Source organism: Dipodomys merriami, unplaced genomic scaffold (assembly GCF_024711535.1).
Source record: "Dipodomys merriami isolate MVZ:Mamm:240054 unplaced genomic scaffold, mDipMer1.0.p SCAF_62, whole genome shotgun sequence".
In the NCBI taxonomy this organism is placed as follows: Eukaryota; Metazoa; Chordata; class Mammalia; order Rodentia; family Heteromyidae; genus Dipodomys; species Dipodomys merriami.
This window is the reverse complement of record NW_027206202.1, coordinates 1,536,290-1,554,604: the sequence shown is the minus strand read 5'-3', so window position 1 is coordinate 1,554,604 and position 18,315 is coordinate 1,536,290. Positions and strand designations below refer to the sequence as shown.

Here is an 18,315-nt window from a genome sequence, read left to right as displayed (position 1 = left end):
TCATTCGAGCCGGAGGGCTAACTGCGAGAGCGGGCGGAAGTGCGCAGAGGCGGGGCTGAGGCGGGGCAGCTGCCCGCCCTCCCGCCTCTCCCCAGCCAGAAGTGACGGAAGCCTCCAGAGGATGGGAAGGGCGGGCCGATCTACACCTAGACCCGCACGCAGGTGGCCGGAAGTCACTTCGATTCCCTGACAGCCGCAGAGGCTCTGGCGAGGACGTGGAGAGCATCCATTTAGGGGGTGTCCAGGGTTAGGATGGAGAGCAGTCTGGGCAGGGCCGGTGGCATCCTGCCCGTTTCCTTTTCCAGGAAGGGTTCGAGTCGCGCTTCTTCCAGAGCCGACGTCCAATGCCATTTCACTAGAAATCTCGCCTTGAGAGCCAGGCGTAGTGCTGCTGCCCGTGGGCAACCCTGCTACCCGTGAGGTTGAGAAAGGATGGCAAGTTCGAAGCCAGCCCAGGTTACAGAGCCAGACCCTTTACAAAACACACACACACACACCCGCTTGAAGTTGTCAGCCCTCCCTGAGATGAGACCTTGCTTGTTCTTTCCCTAAGAGAATGCCCTGTGGCACATAGGGCACTTTATGAACCTAGCTTCCTTTAGGACCCAGAGGAAATCATTTGCCCCGCGTCCATTCCACGGGCCAGTTCCTGGTTTCAGGGGTAGGAAAGCCATCATAGGTGAGGTGGCATTGACACCGGTGCCTTGAGCCTAGGCCAGAAGCCCCTTGCATCCTGCTCTCAGGTAGGCTTGGAAAAAGGGCAACAATACCTCTCCTAACCATAGCTGCAGGATGAAGCCCACTGCTTAGCCAAGAGGACCCAGCATCACCTAGGTGGTGATGAAATGTGGCCCAAGTATTGGCAGGATTAGGAAGTGAGGGGGAGACCTGGGGACCATCCGATCTTAAACCCTGTAGGCCAGGATTGCATGGGTGAGCTGGGAGAGGGCAGCATGGAGGATTCTCCAAAGCAACAGACCACTCTTTTCCAGGGCTTTCTCCAACACTGGATCATCATGAAATTGCACCGCAAGTCTGTGCTCAGTCTCTTCCATGGGCATAGAACACAGGCCCCGGACCAGGAGGGCATCTTGCTAAAGAAGGGGACTAGAAACACCAGCTATCAGCGGCGTTGGTTTGTCCTCCGGGGAAACCTCCTCTTCTACCTCGAACACAAGGCAGACCACACACCCCTGGGCCTCATCCTGTTGGAGAACTGCCAAGTGGAGCCCCACCTTAAGGCTGCAGAACCCTATGCCTTTACCATCCAGACTCCTGGGGTGGAAGGCACAAGGGGAAGGACCTACAAACTAGCTGCAGAAAACCAGGAAGAACTAGAAGCTTGGCTGTGTGCACTGGCTAGGGTGAGCTGGAGGCGGCTGGCTGCACTGCTACCAGCCCTGGAAGCCCAGTATCAGGAGCTGTGCCAGGCAGCTGGCCAAGAGCCCAGCGCACCCCCAGAAGACAGTGGCTTTCTAGCTGCTCTTGCTGCTCCCTCCCACTTCCAGGAGTTGCATGAGCGCATTGGTAAGGAGATCCGGGTGCTACGGGCAGTACCTAGAGGGCTCCAGGAAGCCAATGACAATGCAGGTAGCAGCTCTCAGACAAAGCTGGAGCAGAAGTTCGACCAGTGTTTGTTGATGACAGACTGAGAGTTGGACCAAGGGCCAAGAGCTACCACCTACCTACCTGTTGAGATCACAAACTGCTTTCAGAGACCAAGGCCCTGGTTTTTTCCCCTCCCTTCCTAGGCCTTCCCCATAAGCCTCCTCTATCAAATAACAAGGCAAGGAGACAAACCCAGGTACAACAGCAGGTTCTTTTTCCGGTTCCTCAAAGCGCCGCATGGGATGGGGCTGAGACAGAAGAGAATGTAAACACTGGGTTCCATCCCCTGGACTCAAGGGAGGACCCTTACTCAGAAAGGAGCTTGAGGGTTGGAAGGGAACAAGATGAAAAGTAGGAGTCCTGGTGAGATAAAGCAGAGGCCTGAGAATACAGAGCAGGTAGATGAAGAGGGAGTGCCAGAGAAGTACGGGAAGGGAAGAGGGGGACAGTTCCTATTTGAGTGCATGTCCCCTTAAATATACCAAAGTTTAGGAACACTGGAAGGAGAACGAAGGACAGAGTGAGCACCCCACCCTGGGCCAACCTTGATCCTCTGTACATAATTACAACAGAGATGTCCAAAAGTAGCGGGAGGAGAGGAGAGCGTTGGCCCCCAGAAAGGCAGTGGGAGAAACGCGCAGGGTTGAAGAAGGGAAAAGGAACCTGGCTCTACCTTGTGGGTAATGTGAGCCACTGGTGTGTAAGAATCTGCAAACTGCTGCCGCTGCCAAGAGTCACCCCTGTGGTGACAAGAGGCCAGTTAGGACAGCACCTGGGAAAGGACCCCAGAGGGAATTGGCAGGAGAGACAGACATCCCAGCTGGGCCTAATCAGAGGCAAGTGGCCCCAGCCTTGGTCATGGCTACCCCAGGAAATGTAGCTGCCCCATGCATTGTGGCTGTCCTAGCTGTGTAGGGACCAGCAGCTGGCAAAAAATGGGAGAATCAAGCCACTTTCCTCAGAAGGAGGGACAGCCTGTTGAAGGGGCTGAGGGAGGATCCCAGGCCTGGCCTGGCCTGTTCTTGGCTGAGGGAAATGGAGGGGGCCATGCTGTCCAGCCCCAGGCAGAGGTCAGAAATAAGCGTCCTGCCTGGCCTCAGCTGCAGAGGACCTGTCCCCATCATCATGAGGCGCTGGGGGACCATCTGCCTTCCGACGCAGGGAAAGCTTCCGGCCTTGGCCCTTCTTTTCTTGTTTCTGCCTCTCCTTCTCCCGCTCCTTCTCCTGTTTCTGCCGCTCCTTCTCCCTCTCCTTTTCCTGTTTCTGCCGTTCCTTCTCCTGCTTCTGCTGTTCTTTCTCTTGTTCTTTTTCCCACTTCTGCCTCTCCTTCTCTTGCTTCTCCCGTTCCTTCTCCTGTTTCTGCCGCTCCTTCTCTTGCCGCCGGGTCTCCTTGCTGGAACCCAGGGGTGTGCTGTTGCCGGTGGGTGAGGGAAGGGAAGGGTGCAGTCCCTCTGCAGTCACCACGGGCCCCGGGACAGGCCCAGCACTGGCTCTGCGGGGGAGAGAGGGAGGGGAGGGGGCCCCTCCAGCTGCCCGAGAGCCTCTGCTCTTGAGGCCAGGGAGGCTAAGGAGGCTGGAGGAGGGACCCAGGGGTGGCTGCTGACGCCTGCGCTCCTCGTGGATGGCCCGCGAGCCATGTAGTCGCCGGGAAGGCCGATACTGCAACTCTCCCCGGGTTTCCCGCCACTTCTTCAGCTGAGTTGTATTCTCTCGCTCAATCAGTGCTTCTGTCACTGGGAGGTTTGTAACCTAGATATAGAAAATAAGTACCAGAAGGAAGATGAGACCCAAGTGTTCCAGCACCTGCCTAACAAGTGCAAGGCCCTGACAAAGCCTACTATCACCACCACCCCCTTTTTTTTTCTTTTTTTTTGTTGGTGGTCATGGGGCTTGAATTCAGGGTCTGGGTGCTGTCCCTGAGCTTTTTTGCTCAAGGTTGTTGCTCTACCACTTTGAACCACATCTCCATTTCTGGGTTTTAGGTGGTTAATTGGAGAGTCTTGTGGACTTTTCTGCCCAGGCTGGCTTTCATCCCCAATCTTCAAAGCTCAGCCTCTTGAGTAGCTAGGATTATAGGTGTGAACCATCAGTGCCCATCTTTTTTTCCCCCAGTTCAAAAAATCAGAATAGGGTCTGGGAAGGTGGCTCAGTGGTAGAGCGCTTGCCTTGCATGCCTGAGGCCCTGGGTTTGATTCCTCAGCACCACATAAACAAGAAAAAAGCTGGAAGTGGTGCTGTGGCTCAAGTGGTAGAGCGCTAGCCTTGAGCTGAAGAGCTGAGGGACAGCACCCAGGCCTAGAGTTCAGGCCCCACGACCGGACCAAAAAAACAAAAAACAAACAATCAGAATACAGAGGACCTGGGAATGGGCTAAAGCAGTGGGGTATGCTGAGAGCCTACCTCATGTACCAGGAAGTCCTCTTGCATGCACTGTTGAGGCAGGTTGCGCAGCTGCTCCATGGTTTCATACATGCCTTGGCAGGAACGCAGCTTCTCCACTGACCCCAGCGTGTGTCGAAGCAAAACGAGGGCCACCCGAAAGATGATCTTGACTCCTATAGGGTAGAAGAAAAAAGAATGGGGGGAGGAGGGCTGGGAAGGTGGCTCAGTGGTAGAGCGCTTGCCTTGCATGCATGAGGCCCTGGGTTTGATTCCTCAGCACTACATAAGCAGTAAAAGCCGGAAGTGGCACTGTGGTTCAAGTGGTAGGGCACTAGCTTTGAGCTGAAGAGCTCAGGGATAGTACCCAGGCCTCTAGAGCTCAGGCCCCACGACGGGCACACACAAAAAAAGAGAAAGGTTGGCGGGGGGGGGGGGGGGGGGCGGCTGGTTCCAAGCCCAGGATCTCAGCCATTAGGCTCTTAATTCTCTTAAATTATTAAAAGGGCTCACAGTTCTTATCCCTATCTACTTCCAACTTTACAGATGAAGAAACTGAGGCCCCAAGAAGGGGTTGTATTGCTATAGGTTCAGATTCCTAGGAGGAAAGTGGGCTGGCTAAAACAAGACCCAGCCCCGTTTCTCTACTCCATAGATTACTTATAGGGAAGCCTTGGCCCAACAAGTACCTTTTGTCCATGGGCCACCAGAAATATAGCAGAACTCTCTGACAGTCACCACAGAACCTAAGCCCCTTCATAGCCTAGATGGCACTTAAATACCTTCACAGAAAAACATGTCCCAGACACGCAGCACTGAAGCCCAGGGCAAGGTGCGGGCAAAGATGCACATGAACCATTCTGTCATGTAGAGCACAGGGTCAATGCGCTGCCGCCGCAGGTGCCGATGTGCTAATGGGGAAGCCCGGCGCAGGAGTGCAAAGAAGATTTCTCCATCCAGCTGAATAGCCTCCTGAAGGTGGAAAGAGCCATGAGAAGAAGGCCCGGTCCGCTGTGGCCCTCAGGATAGAATCAACCTTGATCCTCACCTCAGTGGAAAGGTCCAGAGAACACAGGGATAGAAAGGCCAGGATGGGCAGGGGAAGGACCTCCCCTGCAGCCTTAGCAAGTCACAACCCCAGGTACCCAAACACTCACCAGCCCTGCACTGTAGTAACCTGGGAGGTACTTGTCGCAGATCTGCACCAGGCACCAAAAGGCTTGCTAAGAAGGACAACAATGAGGAGGGAGGGATGGAACCTGAGAAGCAGGGAGTAGGAAGCTCCCCTATCACCAAGTACAGGCCAAGAGCCCCCCCCCACCCCCCCAGGCCAGGACCACAGATGCTGACCTCAGCTGGCATGTGCATGAGCAGGACTGCAGCCACTGGGGCCTGGGCTTGGCAGTAGCCCTCGTCAGGTCTGTAGATGGTGTAGGCCTTGAGGATTCGGTACAGGTCCTGTTGCCTTTAGGGATTGCAGAACATGGCAATCACAGCAATGGGAGCTCTCTGTCCCCAACCAAACCAACCTCAGCCCAGACCTTTCCTATATCTAGCTGATTACAGATTGGCCTTAGAGCTTTACCACCACGCTCCTCCATTCAGCTTCCTAGCCATGCCCACCAGAGGTTCAACCCACAATCAAAGCATCCAAGTCCCAGCCTTCCACCCTGGGCCACACGCCTCACATACTTCCTACTCATTGCTCAGTAAAGCTTGCACTCTCTCCAGCCTTCTGCCACCATCCCATAAATGTCCAAGGTCACTTGTACCATCCACAGTGCTAGCCCTCCTCTAGCACTGTCTGGATGTTTTTTTATCACTCCAGGGCATGAGCTTTCCCAGGCAAGGGCTGCTTTATCTATTTCACTGGATTTCATCAGCTCTCTCAGCAAGTTCAATGGGCCCTGGCTCTTGAGAAGACTTAACAGCCCCAAACCTATGTCTTTGTCTCTGCAACTAAAAGAATGAAGTCAGCTCTACAACTGTTTCTCTCCGAGACTTGCTGGTGTCCATCATACCTGGGACTTAGATCTCCTCAGCTCTACATCAGAAAAAAGATTGTTCCTCAATTCCCCTTGGTTAACCACCAAGTCTAAGCAATGCTACATCCTGAACTCTATTCATGTCTGTTCTCTCTCCTCCTCCAAAGCCATTTCCAGATCAGCTCTCCATCTCTTGCCAAAGAAAGGTAATGATCTCCCTGCTCTTCTCCCTGACTCCAGTCTCACACATACTCCTAACACTGCTTATAATAGCTTTGCCCAAAATCCAGTCATTCAAGTGTGATCATTTATGTCTTATCTGCATAACAACCCACTATTATTTACTTAATATTTTCTCTCCACTTTGCAAATTACCCATGAAATGACAGGTTTGATATACTGGTTATTTTACCTAATACATATTAAATACGTAACTTCCACAAGCTCCCACAATACATCCACCCACTGCCTTCATCTGTGTCCCTGCCTTCCCCTTGTTGCTATGGGTGAACTGTCTGTGATCCCTGCCAAGCACAGCCTTTCCAGTTGGGTTCTGGATCCCATCTTCACTCACCCACACAGACTATCAAGCCAGCAACCACCATCTCTCCTACATAGCCATTTTTTCTCTCTTGACTGGATCACTCCTATCATCATACCAATGCTGTAATTCCTTCTTGACTAAAAAAATGTTTCCTGAGCCAGGCACCAGTGGCTCATGCCTATAATCCTAGCTATTCAGAAGGCTGAGATTTGAAGGATTGTGGCCTGAAGCAAATCCCAGCAGAAAAGTCTGAGAGACTCTTATCTCCAATTAGCCAGCAAAACAAAAACAAAACAAAACAAAATCAGGTGGTATGGCTTAAGTGGCCAAGTGCCAGTCGTGAACAAAAAAGCCGAGCCACAATGCAAAGCTCAGAGTTCAAGCTCCAGTACTGAAACAGAATTCCTGTAGTCCTCCTATTCCCCTGCAAAGAGCAATTCTTTCCTTACCTAGTCAGCAAAACTCTCCCACAATATAGACTTGCTCTCTTTCATGTCCTTCCCCACAATTCTCTAGAGAAGTCACACAACACTGCTTTTATCAAGTCATTATCCACCTCCACAGTGTTAAATCCAGAAGGCAGTACCCAGGCTTGATTGACTTGCCCTCTCAGCAACATTTCTCGCAGCTGATCTCTGAAACCTTCACTTTGCTTCCAGAAACTACTCTCCTGGTTTCCTTCCTACAACTCTAATATCTCAGTCCACTCTCTATTGGTTATCTCCTTATTTCCAAATCACTTGAGCTTCAAGAGTCAATCCTTGGACATCTTTCTTTTGTTTCTATTTCTGTTTGTTTTGGCTTGGTTTTACAGTTTTAAGGAGTTGTACAAAGGCACTACAATTCCATTAAGTCAGGTAATGAGTACAATGCTTCTTGGACAATGCCACCACTTTTTCCAATTTTCATTACCCTCCTATCGCTGCCCATAAGTTGCATAGTTTATTTTTCATAGAGTGTATGTTGAATACAGTACACAACTTCATTTGTTCATCCTTCCCCCTCCATTCCCATGCCTCTCTTTTGTCCCCACAAAAAAGACAACAACAAAAAAAAACAATAACAGCACACCGTCAAAAAACCACGTGTTTTAGTTTTTTAATCCTGGTACTGAACCTGAACTCAGGAAGGACCTCCCACTCTCCCTTACCCTTTTTGCTCTGCCACTTGAGCCATACCTCCACTTCTGGCTTTTTGCTGGTTAATTGGAAATAAAAGCCTAGGGGATATGTCTGCTCAGGCTGGCTTCAAACCTTGATCCTGAGACCTCAGCCTTCTGAGTAGCTGGGATTACAGGTGTGAGCCACCGGCATGTGGCACATCCATAATTTTAAACTGAACATTCCAAAAGTGAACTCCTGATATGGCCCCAAAGCCTACTTTCTCCTCAGTTTTCCTTATCATTATCAGTAAATAATAGCTCCTTTCTTCTAGTTTCTGTTTTTTTTTTTTTTTTTTTGTTTTTGTTTGTTTTTTTTTTTTTTTGGGTCCGGTCATGGGGCTTGAACTCTGGGCCTGGGTGCTGTCCCTCAGCTCTTCAGCTCAAGGCTAGCGCTCTACCACTTGAGCCACAGCGCCACTTCCGGCTTTTTTTTTTTTTTTTTTTTTCTTTTTTGCTTATGTGGTGCTGAGGAATTGAACCCAGGGCCTCAGGCATGCAAGGCAAGCGCTCTACCACTGAGCCACCTTCCCAGCCCCTCTTCTAGTTTCTGAGATCAAAAACTTTATGAGTCACCACAACGTCTTTTTCTTTTTCTCTCACATACTTTACATATAATCTCGTAGCGATCTCTATTACACTACCTTCAGAACCCAGCTACATTTCCTCATTCTTCCACAGCAACCTTCCTGTCATCATCCGTCATCACCTATTCTGAATTACAGAAATAGTCTCCTAACTGGCCTGGTGCTACCTTTGTTTCCCTACAGTCTGTTCTCAAGGTAGCAGCTATAGCCATCTTCTTTAAAGGTAAGCCAGATCTGGTCATTTTGTAATCCCATCCCCACTCACAGTCTTTTTATTTTGAGGTGGTACTGGGGCTTGAACTCAAGTCCTGGGCACTGCCTTAGCTTTTTCTGATCAAGGCTGGTGCTCTTTCACTTAAGCCACACCTCTACTTTGCAGGATTTTACTGGTTAATTGGAGATGGGTCTCCAATTAACCACTTCATACCTGTAATCCTGGCTATTCAGGAGGCTGAGATCTGAGGATCGTGGTTCAAAGCCAGCCCAGGCAGGAAAGTCTGTGAGACTCTTACCTCAATTAACCACTAAAAAAGCTGGAAGTGTGTCTCAAGTGATAGAACGATAGTCTAGTAAAAAAAAAAAAAAGCAGGGCTGGGAAGGTGGCTCAGTGGTAGAGTGCTTGCCTTGCATGCATGAGGCCCTGGGTTCAATTCCTCAGCACCACATAAGCAAAAAAGAAAAAACTGGAAGTGGCGCTGTGGCTCAAGTGGTAGAGCGCTAGCCTTGAGCTGAAGAGCTGAGGAACAGCGCCCAGGCCCAGAGTTCAGGCACCACAACCGGACCCAAAAAAAAAAAAAAAAAAAAAAAGCAATAAAAAACCCATAAAACTCAGGGACAAAGCTAAGAAGGCCTTGAGTGTAAGCCCCAGGACCAGGACTAACACCAGGACAAAAAAAAAAAAAAAAGTCTCACAGACTTCCCTTACCAGCCTGGCTTTGAACAGCTATCCTGAGATCTCAGCCTCCTGAGTAGCTAGGATCACAGGCATGAGCCACTGGCATCTGATCTATTCTCCTTTCTTGCTTTCAACTCTTCTGTAAACCACAAACATACTTTTTTTAATCTGATACACTGCTTATTCCCTTAAAAACAATATAACTTACAAGGACAGGAGATTTTTATTTGGTTCACTGCTTTCATATATGACTAAAACACTACCTGACAGATAACAAGTACTCAGTATTGGTTAAAAGATGAACTTATTGATTAAAAAACCGGTCCATGCAGAGCTGGAGATGTAGCTCATAGATAGCACATGCCCATTATGTGCGAAGCCCCAAGTTTGATCTCCAGCACTGCAAAACAAAAAAGCGTATCTAACCATCTACCATCATCTTGAATACTTTAAAGGGATAATATACGCATGTATCCTCACAGCTTTAGGAAATAGCCTATACAACAAAAACTCAAGTGTCTTGGCACAGTATTTAAGAGCTCACCTATTGGTGATATGGCCCCAAACTTTTTTAGTCTCAGCTCTACCTCAGTAGAGCTCACTACCTAGATAGACAGTGTTTACAAAACTCCCCAGGCAGAAAAACTCTGCCCCACCCCATTGCCCATCTATCCTTGAAGAAACCTTGAAACTTAAAGGAAAATATGAAGTGAAACCTTTTCAATGAAACCCCCCTCAGACAGAGACACACATAGAACCCAAGTTTAGTCTGAGATCCCTGCTTTAACACAAGATGACATTTAGTCCATTAAGGATCACTTTTCAAGTCCTACAGGGCAAGAACTGTTTTTTGTTTTTGTGCCAGTCCTGGGGCTTGAACTCAGTGCTTAGGTACTGTCTGAACTTTTGTGCTCAAGACTAGTCTCTACAACTTGAGTGACAGCTCCACTTCTGGCTTTTTGGTGTTTAATTGGAGATAAGAGTCTCTAGTCTGGCGCTGGTGGCTTGTAATCCTAGCTACTCAGGAGGCTGAGATCTGAGGATCGAGATTCAAAGCCAGCCCAAGCAGGCAAGTCCTTGAAACTCTCATCTCCAATAAACCACCAGAAAACTGGAAGTGGCGCTGTAGCTCACCTTGAGCTGAAGAGCTGAGGGACAGCGTCCAAGCCCAGAGTTCAAGCCCCATGAACAACCAAAAAAAAAAAAAAAAAAAAGGGTCTCACAGACATTCCTGCCCAGGCAGGAATGTCTCAGATCTCAGCCTTCTGAATTACTAGGATTATAGGCATGAGCCACCAGCACCCAGCTTGCAAGAACTGGTTTTTAGCCTCAACAAATGGTTACTGACTATCCCATAGTCAGTCCACCTTACCCATGCCCCCCTCGAGCAGCAAACATCTCATGGAAAGGGAACTGGCGGTGCAGGTCTTTCTCAATCACATCCAGCCACTTGGGGTCCCCAGGAGCCCGTTCCAACTCCTGCAGTGGGACAGAAAGGATTATTTCAAGATCTGAGGAAGCCGACACGCTCTTTGCACAGACAGGGCCAAGTCTCCATACCCTAGAGCTGCACGCACCTCAAACTTGCCGGGGTTCTGATCCAGAAGTTCCTTGCTATTAGATAAGTACTGCCAGGCCTTGGCTCTTAGGGAGGAGGGGATCCCCTTCCGGCAGCGTAGCTTCACCTAAAGCAGAGTGGCAGCCAGGGGGACAGTTTCAAGGTCTGACAGGGCTTCCAAGCTTTCCCAGCAGTCCTCAGACTTCTTCAAACTCTTCCTACATGACAGACTTGACTCCACTGGACCTGTCCTTGGCCTTCTACTTAAAGCTTCTCCTCCTCTCGGGGACCAAGTACCACCTACACCCAATATGGTCCTGAAGGCGGACACTGTCAAGTTTCCTGGGCTTCCCTAGAGCAATGTCCCTCCCCCACCCTGGTACACTGCCCAACCCATCATATAACCCTCTCAAACCTTCTGGAAACGCCGTGACAGCCACTTATCCCAGTTGTTGAACATCTCCAGCCACTTGAGCTCCCGCTGACGAGCCACATCCACAGGAATGGAACTTTCTCTGTAGGATGGGGGAGCATGGAAGGGGTTAAGTAGCCATAGTATAAAACCTGTGTTGCTGGGGAAGTTGTGCCTGCTACCTTGCTAGACTCCAATGAGAAACTGGGTATTCTGTGAGCTAGCAAGCATTACAATGTCTAGCCAGATAGCCATATCCACAGCCTTATTTGCTACACTCAAAGGGCTTCCTTCCCTGTTGAATCTATACAGTGATCCCACTTTAGACACATACAAACTTGAAGAATGAGTACAGAATATTTAAAAGTCACATTTTGGCTAGAGATGTAGCTCAGTGGTAGAGCCCTTGCCTAGCATGCATAAGGCCCTGGTCCAACTCCCAGTGCCACAAAACAACAATAAATAAAAGCCACTTTTTGTATTAAGACTTGGATCCAAAGCCTAGCCGTACCATTTATTCAGCGTGACCTTAGGCTAGTCATTTACTTTTTCTAGGCCTCAATTTCCTTTTTCTTTCTTTCTTTCTTGCTTGCTTTCTTTCTTTGTTTTTTTAAGTCGGTCATAGGGCCTGAACTCTGGGCCTGGGCACTGTTTCTCAGCTCTTCAGCTCAAGGCTAGTGCTCTACTACCTGAGCCACAGAGCCATTTCCGGCTTTTTCTGCTTATGTGGTGCTGAGGAATTGAACCCAGGGCCTCATGCATGTAAGGCAAGCACTCTACCACTGAGCCACCTTCCCAGCCCCTCAATTTTCTTTTTCATAAGGTGAAGAAAATAACAGTAGCCTCCAAAGGGACTTGCTGAAGTTATATGAACTAAACACAAAGCAAGGGGCTCAGTAAGTAATAGTAATTATCTATCAAATCAAATGCAGAACAAATGTATTTGTATCTTTAGAACTGAGTTTCATCCTATCAGCCTCTTAAGATCCCTTCTAGCCAGGCACTGGTGGCTTATGCCAGTAATCTTAGCTATTCAGAAGGCTTAGATTTGAGGATGGAGGTTCAAAGCCAGCGTGGGCATAAAAGTCCCTGTGAGAGTCATCTTTAATTAACCACTCAAAAACCAGAAGTAGAGCTGTGGCTCAAAGTGGTAAAGCACTAGCCTTGAGTAAAAAAGCTCAGGGAGGCTGGGAATGTGACTTAGTGGTAGAGTGCTTCCCTCGCATACATGAAGCCCTGGGTTTGATTCCTCAGTACCACATAAACAGAAAAAGCCAGAAGTATTGCTTTGGCTCAAGTGGTAGAGTGCTTGCCTGGCATACATGAAGCCCTGCGTTCGATTCCTCAGTGCCACATAAATAGAAAAAGCCAGAAGTAGTGCTGTGGCTCAAGTGGTAGAGAGCTTGCCTTGAGCTGAAGAGCTGAGGGACAGTGCCCAGGTCCAGAGTTCAAGCCCCACGACTGACCAAAAAAAAAAAAAAAAAATATATATATATATATATATATATATATATATATCATATATATTGTATATATATCTTATATATATCTTATATATATATCTTATATATATCCCTTCTACCATTTGAGAATTTGAGATTTCATGTACCTCTTCCATCCTTCTCCCTGAAATCTCCCTGATTTCTAGACAAATGAAGTTCTTCTTGCCCTGTTTGCTATTCTTCTGCCAGAGCTTCACACTTGCTATAACCCTAATTTGAAAGTTATTGTAGAAGCCAGTCCAGGAGAAATGAAAGTTTGGGCTTTAGAAATAAGGAGACCTAAGCTGGGCACCGGTGGCTCACACCTGTAATCCTAGCTACGCGGGAGGCAGAGGTCTGAGGATCTTGGTTCAAAGCCAGCCTGGGCAGGAAAGTCCACGAGACTCTTATCTCCAATAAACCATCAGAAAACTGGAAGTGGTGCTGTGGCTCATGTGGCAGAGTGCTAGCCTTAAGCTGAAGAGCTAAGGGACAGCGCCCAGACCGAGCTCAAGCCCAACGACTGACAGAAAGAAAGAAAGAAAGAAAGAAAGAAAGAAAGAAAGAAAGAAAGAAAGAAAGAAAGAAAAGAAAGAAAAGAAAGAAAGAAAGAAAGAAAGAAAGAAAGAAAGAAAGAAAAGAAAGAAAGAAAGAAAGAAAGAAAGAAAGAAAGAAAGAAAGAAAGAAAGAAAGGAAAGAAAGAAAGAAAGAAAGAAAGAAAGGAGACCTAAGCTCAAGTCCCAGCTCTGTCCTTTATAAGCTGGTTTGTAAGGGAGAGAGTCTTGGGAACTATAACCTGAGTCTCTTCTTTGGCTATAAAAAGGGATGTCATCACAAAATTGGAGTACTATGAAAAAAAAAAATCTATATAAAGGACTGTTAAGTAGAAGTTTTAGGATCAGAGCATAAATTCTATGCTTCTTAACAAAGATATCATTTTCATGTGTGTGCTGGTACTGGGATTAAATTCAGGGTCTGGTTGCTGTTCCTGAGCTTCTTTGGCTCAAGGCTAGTGCTCTACCACTTGACCACAGATTCACTTTCAGTTTTTTGGTAGTTTACTGGAGTTATGAATCTTAATAACTTTCTGGCCCCGGCTGGCTTTGTACCATGACCCTTAGATCTCAACCTCCTGAGCAGCTAGGATTAGAGACATGAGCCACTGGTGCCTAGGTTTTTTGTTTTATTGTTTTGGGTTTGTTTGTTTGTTTTCCCCAGTTCTGGAGCTTGAACTCAGGGCCTGGGCACTGTCCCTGAGCTTCATTTGCTCAAGGTTAGCACTCTACCACTTGAGCCACAGTGTCACTTCCAGCTTTTTCTGTTTATGTGGTACTGAGAAATCGAACCCAGGGCCTCATGCATGCTAGGCAAGCACTCTACCATTAGGCCACATTCCCAGCCCTGTTTTTTTTTTGTTGTTGTTTTTGTTGTTATTGTTTTTGCCAGTCATTGAGCTTGAACCCAGTGGCTAGGTTCTGTCCCTGATCTCTTTTTGCTCAAGGCCAGTGCTCTACCACTTGAGCCACAGCTGTACTTCTGGCTTTTTTTTTTTTTTTGACAGTTTAGTGGAGGCGATAAAGAGTCCCATGGAGGGCTGGAGGTGTGACTCAAGTGGTAAAGCGCTTGCCTAGAAACATGAGGCCCTGAGTTCAAACCCAAATAGCACCAACAAACAAAACAAAGAATTCATATCTAGATACCAGTAATCCTAGGTATTCAGGAAGCTGATATCTGAGGATTGATTGAGGTTCAAAGACAACCCAAATGTCTGAGAGACTCTTATCTACAATTAATTTCCAAAAAGCTGGAAATGGAGCTAAGTGGTAGGAAGATTTAGATACCTTTCCTATGCACAAGAACATCACAGTCTAAGAAGTTCCAGCATAGTATGGGAAATGCAAAGATGCACACAAGTCATGTAATTGGAGAGTCAGGTATCAGGGAAAGCTTCTTGGAGAAGAATGAATCTGATGTGAACCATAAGGAATGAGTAGAAATTACCTAGCAGCTTGACACGGGTGGCTCACACCTGTAATCCTAGCTGCTCAGGAGACAGATCTGAGGATCTCAGTTTGAAGCCAGTCCAGGCAAGAAAGTCCGTGAGACTCTTATGACCAATTAACTACCAAAAAATAAAAGCCAGAAGTGGAGCTGTGGCTCAAGTGGTAGAGTTCTAGCCTTAAGCTCAGTGGTAGCGCCTAGGCTCTGAGTTCATATCCCAGGACCAGCCACAAGAAAAAAAAAAGAGAAAGAATTAAATTACCAAAGAAGGGAAAGAACATTTTTAACGGATGGTACAGGCCTAAATATAAATGGGGAACAATTACAATGAGTTCTGCAGAACCAGAGCAGAGTGCCTGGAAATGAGTAGTGAGAAATCAGACTGAGGCTGGTGTGGCCAGAATAAGGAGCTTGTGTTCAAGCTAAAGAGCTTGGACTTTAGCCTGAAGACAAAAAAGCTTTCAAGGTAACTAGTGCCACAGTCAGCCTTACCTCTGAGGTAAGAAGAGAACACACATTTTTAGAGCCCCAAACTTAGAAAGCAGAGAAACAGCACCCAAGCACAGTGCAAGCACATGCAAGAGGGACTCTCTGAACTTGAATTTAACCCAAATTCCTTAAGACAGTCTAGTGTTGAAGAAAGAGGCATTTGTCATGCAATTCACTCAACTGTTCTAATTCAAATCCATCTATAAACTGAGCATAACTCTTCCTGGGCCATGGGAAAGCACCAGGGTCAAAATTCAATTACAGCACACCTTCCCTACAACATACCATGAATGTTGTTGCTCAATCAAAACTTTTCTGATATTTGCTAGCTTATAAACCGTTTTTATTCCCCATACACAATCCTTTACCCTACCCCACTTCAACATACAGTCAGGTCTAAAACACACTTATTCTTCATGATTCAGACCACACTGGGGAGAAGATCCCTTCTCCAGGTGTTCACAAAACCCTCCTAGGCTACACCTGACATACTGTATTGAAACCAGCTGTTCAAGTACTAGTCACAACCTCCAGATGAGCTCATCCGGAGAAAAGAATTACTTTATGGTGAGTTGCAGCATAGGAACTGGCACAAACGAGCTCAGGCGATGCTGTAAGCTGAGCTGACCAGCAGGTTAAGGGAACACAACAATGAGCAGGATCAGACTGAGGGAAGGAAGAAATCAGAAGCAGTAACTCCCCCACCTCAGGAGTGACTCAGGCCCATGGAGGGAACTAGGAAAGAGTAAGCCCAGCTGGGGAGATGAGGAAATGGGGAAGAGGCCTTCCCCACCCCCTTTCCTTCAGTGAAGACATAAAACTGACCTCTGTTTCTCAGAGGAGCCCTGTTTTCAGGGTCTTTTCTCCATCAAGCTGATTTCTCTACCTCATCACTCCAGCTGTGAAGGAAGATGCCTGCATCCCTGCCAGACTGTCCCTAAAGAGGCCAAAGGTCCCTACCACAATCCCCCACTGCCCAACCAACCTTCCAGATCATCAGGTCTGTAGCTAGAACTCCCCACCAAAAAGCTGAGATGACCTTAGGTATCACTTCATTCAACCCTTCATAGAAGACACTAAGGCTCAGAAACAGGGATGCCACTAGCTCAAGGACACACAGCCCTCCAAAGACAAGGTCTAGGCTTGGACCAGATGCTGATCCTTGATTCCCCCCCCAACAAGCCAATGCCATGAAACCATCAATATGCTGCTCTAGATGCCACATTCCTATTAATCAACCGCCTCTCCCCCATCCTCAGAGGAGGCTGGGCAGCTAGAGGTTGGCCAAGGTGTGTCATTTGACCATCCCCCTTCCACCTGGACCTCCACTTCCCGGGGTGGTCCTGCCGGGTACCTGGTGGCTACTTACAGGCTTCCAGAGTACTGGCTACCCCCTAGGAAGCCATACTTGTCCGTCTTGCGCAGGGACAGCCCGTTTATCTCCGAGTCTGAGCCCATGGAGCTCACATCATCCGCCAAGGACTCCAAGGTCCCGGACATGAGGCTTACAGAGTCCAAGTAGCTCAGGGTGTCCGGGGCCTGCCCCCGAGGCCCCGAGATGCCAGGTCCCAAGCTGGATGTAGAGCCCAGGTCTTGAGTGTTTTCCACCGGCTCTGGAGCTGGGGTCACCGTCACGACTGCTACCGGAGCCTCAGTCGTCCCTGAAGCGCCAGGACCAGGGCCCGAGGCGTCCTCTGGAGCCTGTCCTGCTGATGCTGGTGTTGCTGTTGCAGCCCCATGTCCAGGTCCACTTGTCACCTTTGCTGCTGCACCCCGTGCAGTCGCTCCTGAGGCCACTGGGGTTCCCGGCTTGGGGGCAAGCGGAGGTTTGCCGGCCAGAACCCCAGGAGCTGTTCTGGAAGGGGTCTTGGTGGGGGTCCCGGTGGGAGTCCCTGGTCCTGGGACAGGTGAGGTTCGAATCTCTTCCATCTTCGGGGAGTCCACCCCTGACGCCGGAGGCGCTGGGGCTGCGGCCGCGGGCGCGGGCACCGGGGGCTCCGGGCCGGGGGGAACCTGCATCTCCGGGGCTTCGGATGAAGCTTCCAGAGTCAGCACCACCACCGTGCTGGCCGGGGCCGTCGAGGCCGAGGTCGGGGCCGGCCCCTGGACCCAGGCGGGCCGCGCCTCCCCGGGGGCCACCAGGGTGACGGGGGCCGAAGTGGCCGTAGTCACAGGCGGCCCCTGGGCCACCACCAACATGGGCCCGGCCCGGGAACCCCGGGGCGGCGGCGAGGGGGCCGCAGGGGCGCCATGACGGCGCGGCGGGGCCACCAGGGGCGCCGGGCCCGTCTCCATAGCCGCCGGCCGCCCCTCACATCCCCCGGCCGGGGAGGCCGCAGAAGGCGCCGCCCCTCAGGCCGCCCGGAGCCTCCCGGCAGGGAAGGGGAGAGGGCGAAGGGCGCGGCCCGGCGCGCGCCAGGGGCGGGGCGGCGCGCGGCGGCCGCGGGGCGCGCGGGGGCGGGGCAGGGGTCGCGGGGCGCCTCGCGCCGGGGTCTCGCTCGTGCCCTCTCACCGCCCCCCTCCCCCAGAGCGCTCTCGCCGCCCCCTCCCTCCTGCCTGGAGCGAGTGGCCGGCGTCGCGCCTGCGCACACGCGGCGGAGCGGCTTGCGTCTGCGCGTTCCACGCCTGCGCGGGAGCCGGCCCATCGCGCCCCTTTTTTCTCCCGCCTCTGTCAAAGCACTTGGACGAATAATAGAAGAGAGGAAACTGGGTTCCTGCCAATCGATGGCTGGGTGGGTGGTGTTGGAGGCGGGAAGTGGGTGGGTAATCTAGAAGGAGGAAACGGAGAAGGCGGAGGACGAGGAGGCCAATCAGAGGGTGAGCCAAGGAAGGAGGTGGGACGAAGGAAACAACCAGTAGAAAACCAGGAATCTGAACCTTCTGGCCAATAAACACAGCTACAGAGTAAATGATTGCGGAAGAACGGGAAATGAGGGTGGTGCTGTGCAGTAGGAGGCGGGACTTGGTAGCCTTCTAACCAATAGAAACGTAAAAAGAGAGCCAATGAAAAGGGTGGGTAGGCGGTCAAAATGACAAGACCGTGATGTCTATTAGAACAGTGACAGCGTCCAGAGTCAATAGAAGAGCGGAAGAATTCTCCCAAGATGGTCAGGACGGAATGACAGCTGGGGAGAGGCGGGTTACACTTGTGATTAATTTGTCGCTCCAACCAATGATTGCTTTCCTCCACTTTAGCAACATAGGAAGATAACTTACA

The 18,315-nt window shown here is 49.7% G+C and overlaps 2 protein-coding genes across 3 annotated transcripts; one reads left to right on the top strand and one right to left on the bottom strand.

The window, feature by feature from the left end:
• The first annotated feature begins 20 nt into the window (after positions 1–20).
• On the top strand, positions 21–1,810 carry LOC138814976 (sesquipedalian-1-like). 2 transcript variants are annotated; one of them, XM_070004143.1, is made up of 2 exons: positions 21–162; positions 993–1,810. In XM_070004143.1, exon 2 carries the CDS (start codon positions 1,017–1,019, stop codon positions 1,650–1,652), a length of 636 nt encoding a protein of 211 aa, XP_069860244.1. In that variant the 5' UTR covers positions 21–162; positions 993–1,016; the 3' UTR covers positions 1,653–1,810. The 2 variants fall into 2 exon arrangements, with proteins under 2 accessions (XP_069860244.1, XP_069860243.1); XM_070004142.1 differs by lacking the exon at positions 21–162 and adding an exon at positions 171–743.
• LOC138814974 (TBC1 domain family member 10B) lies at positions 1,801–17,464 on the bottom strand. Its single transcript, XM_070004139.1, has 9 exons — positions 16,468–17,464; positions 11,131–11,230; positions 10,735–10,842; positions 10,530–10,636; positions 5,338–5,452; positions 5,145–5,210; positions 4,770–4,959; positions 4,009–4,163; positions 1,801–3,357 (listed from the first exon to the last, which is right to left on the bottom strand). The coding sequence occupies exons 1-9, from the start codon at positions 17,391–17,393 to the stop codon at positions 2,680–2,682; spliced, it is 2,445 nt and encodes an 814-aa protein (XP_069860240.1). The 5' UTR covers positions 17,394–17,464; the 3' UTR covers positions 1,801–2,679.
• Positions 17,465–18,315: the final 851 nt, after the last annotated feature.

What these genes read in the sequence shown, in the direction of transcription:
- LOC138814974 (XM_070004139.1), bottom strand. Translation starts at nt 17,393, where the DNA reads ATGGAGACGGGCCCGGCGCCCCTGGTGGCCCCGCCGCGCCGTCATGGC. An exon ending in AGAACCCCGGCAAGTTTGAG is followed by an intron (nt 10,637 to 10,734) that starts GTGCGTGCAGCT and finishes GTCCCACTGCAG; the next exon opens with GAGTTGGAACGGGCTCCTGG. An exon ending in AGGACTTCCTGGTACATGAG is followed by an intron (nt 3,358 to 4,008) that starts GTAGGCTCTCAG and finishes TTCTATATCTAG; the next exon opens with GTTACAAACCTCCCAGTGAC.
- LOC138814976 (XM_070004143.1), top strand. Translation starts at nt 1,017, where the DNA reads ATGAAATTGCACCGCAAGTCTGTGCTCAGTCTCTTCCATGGGCATAGA.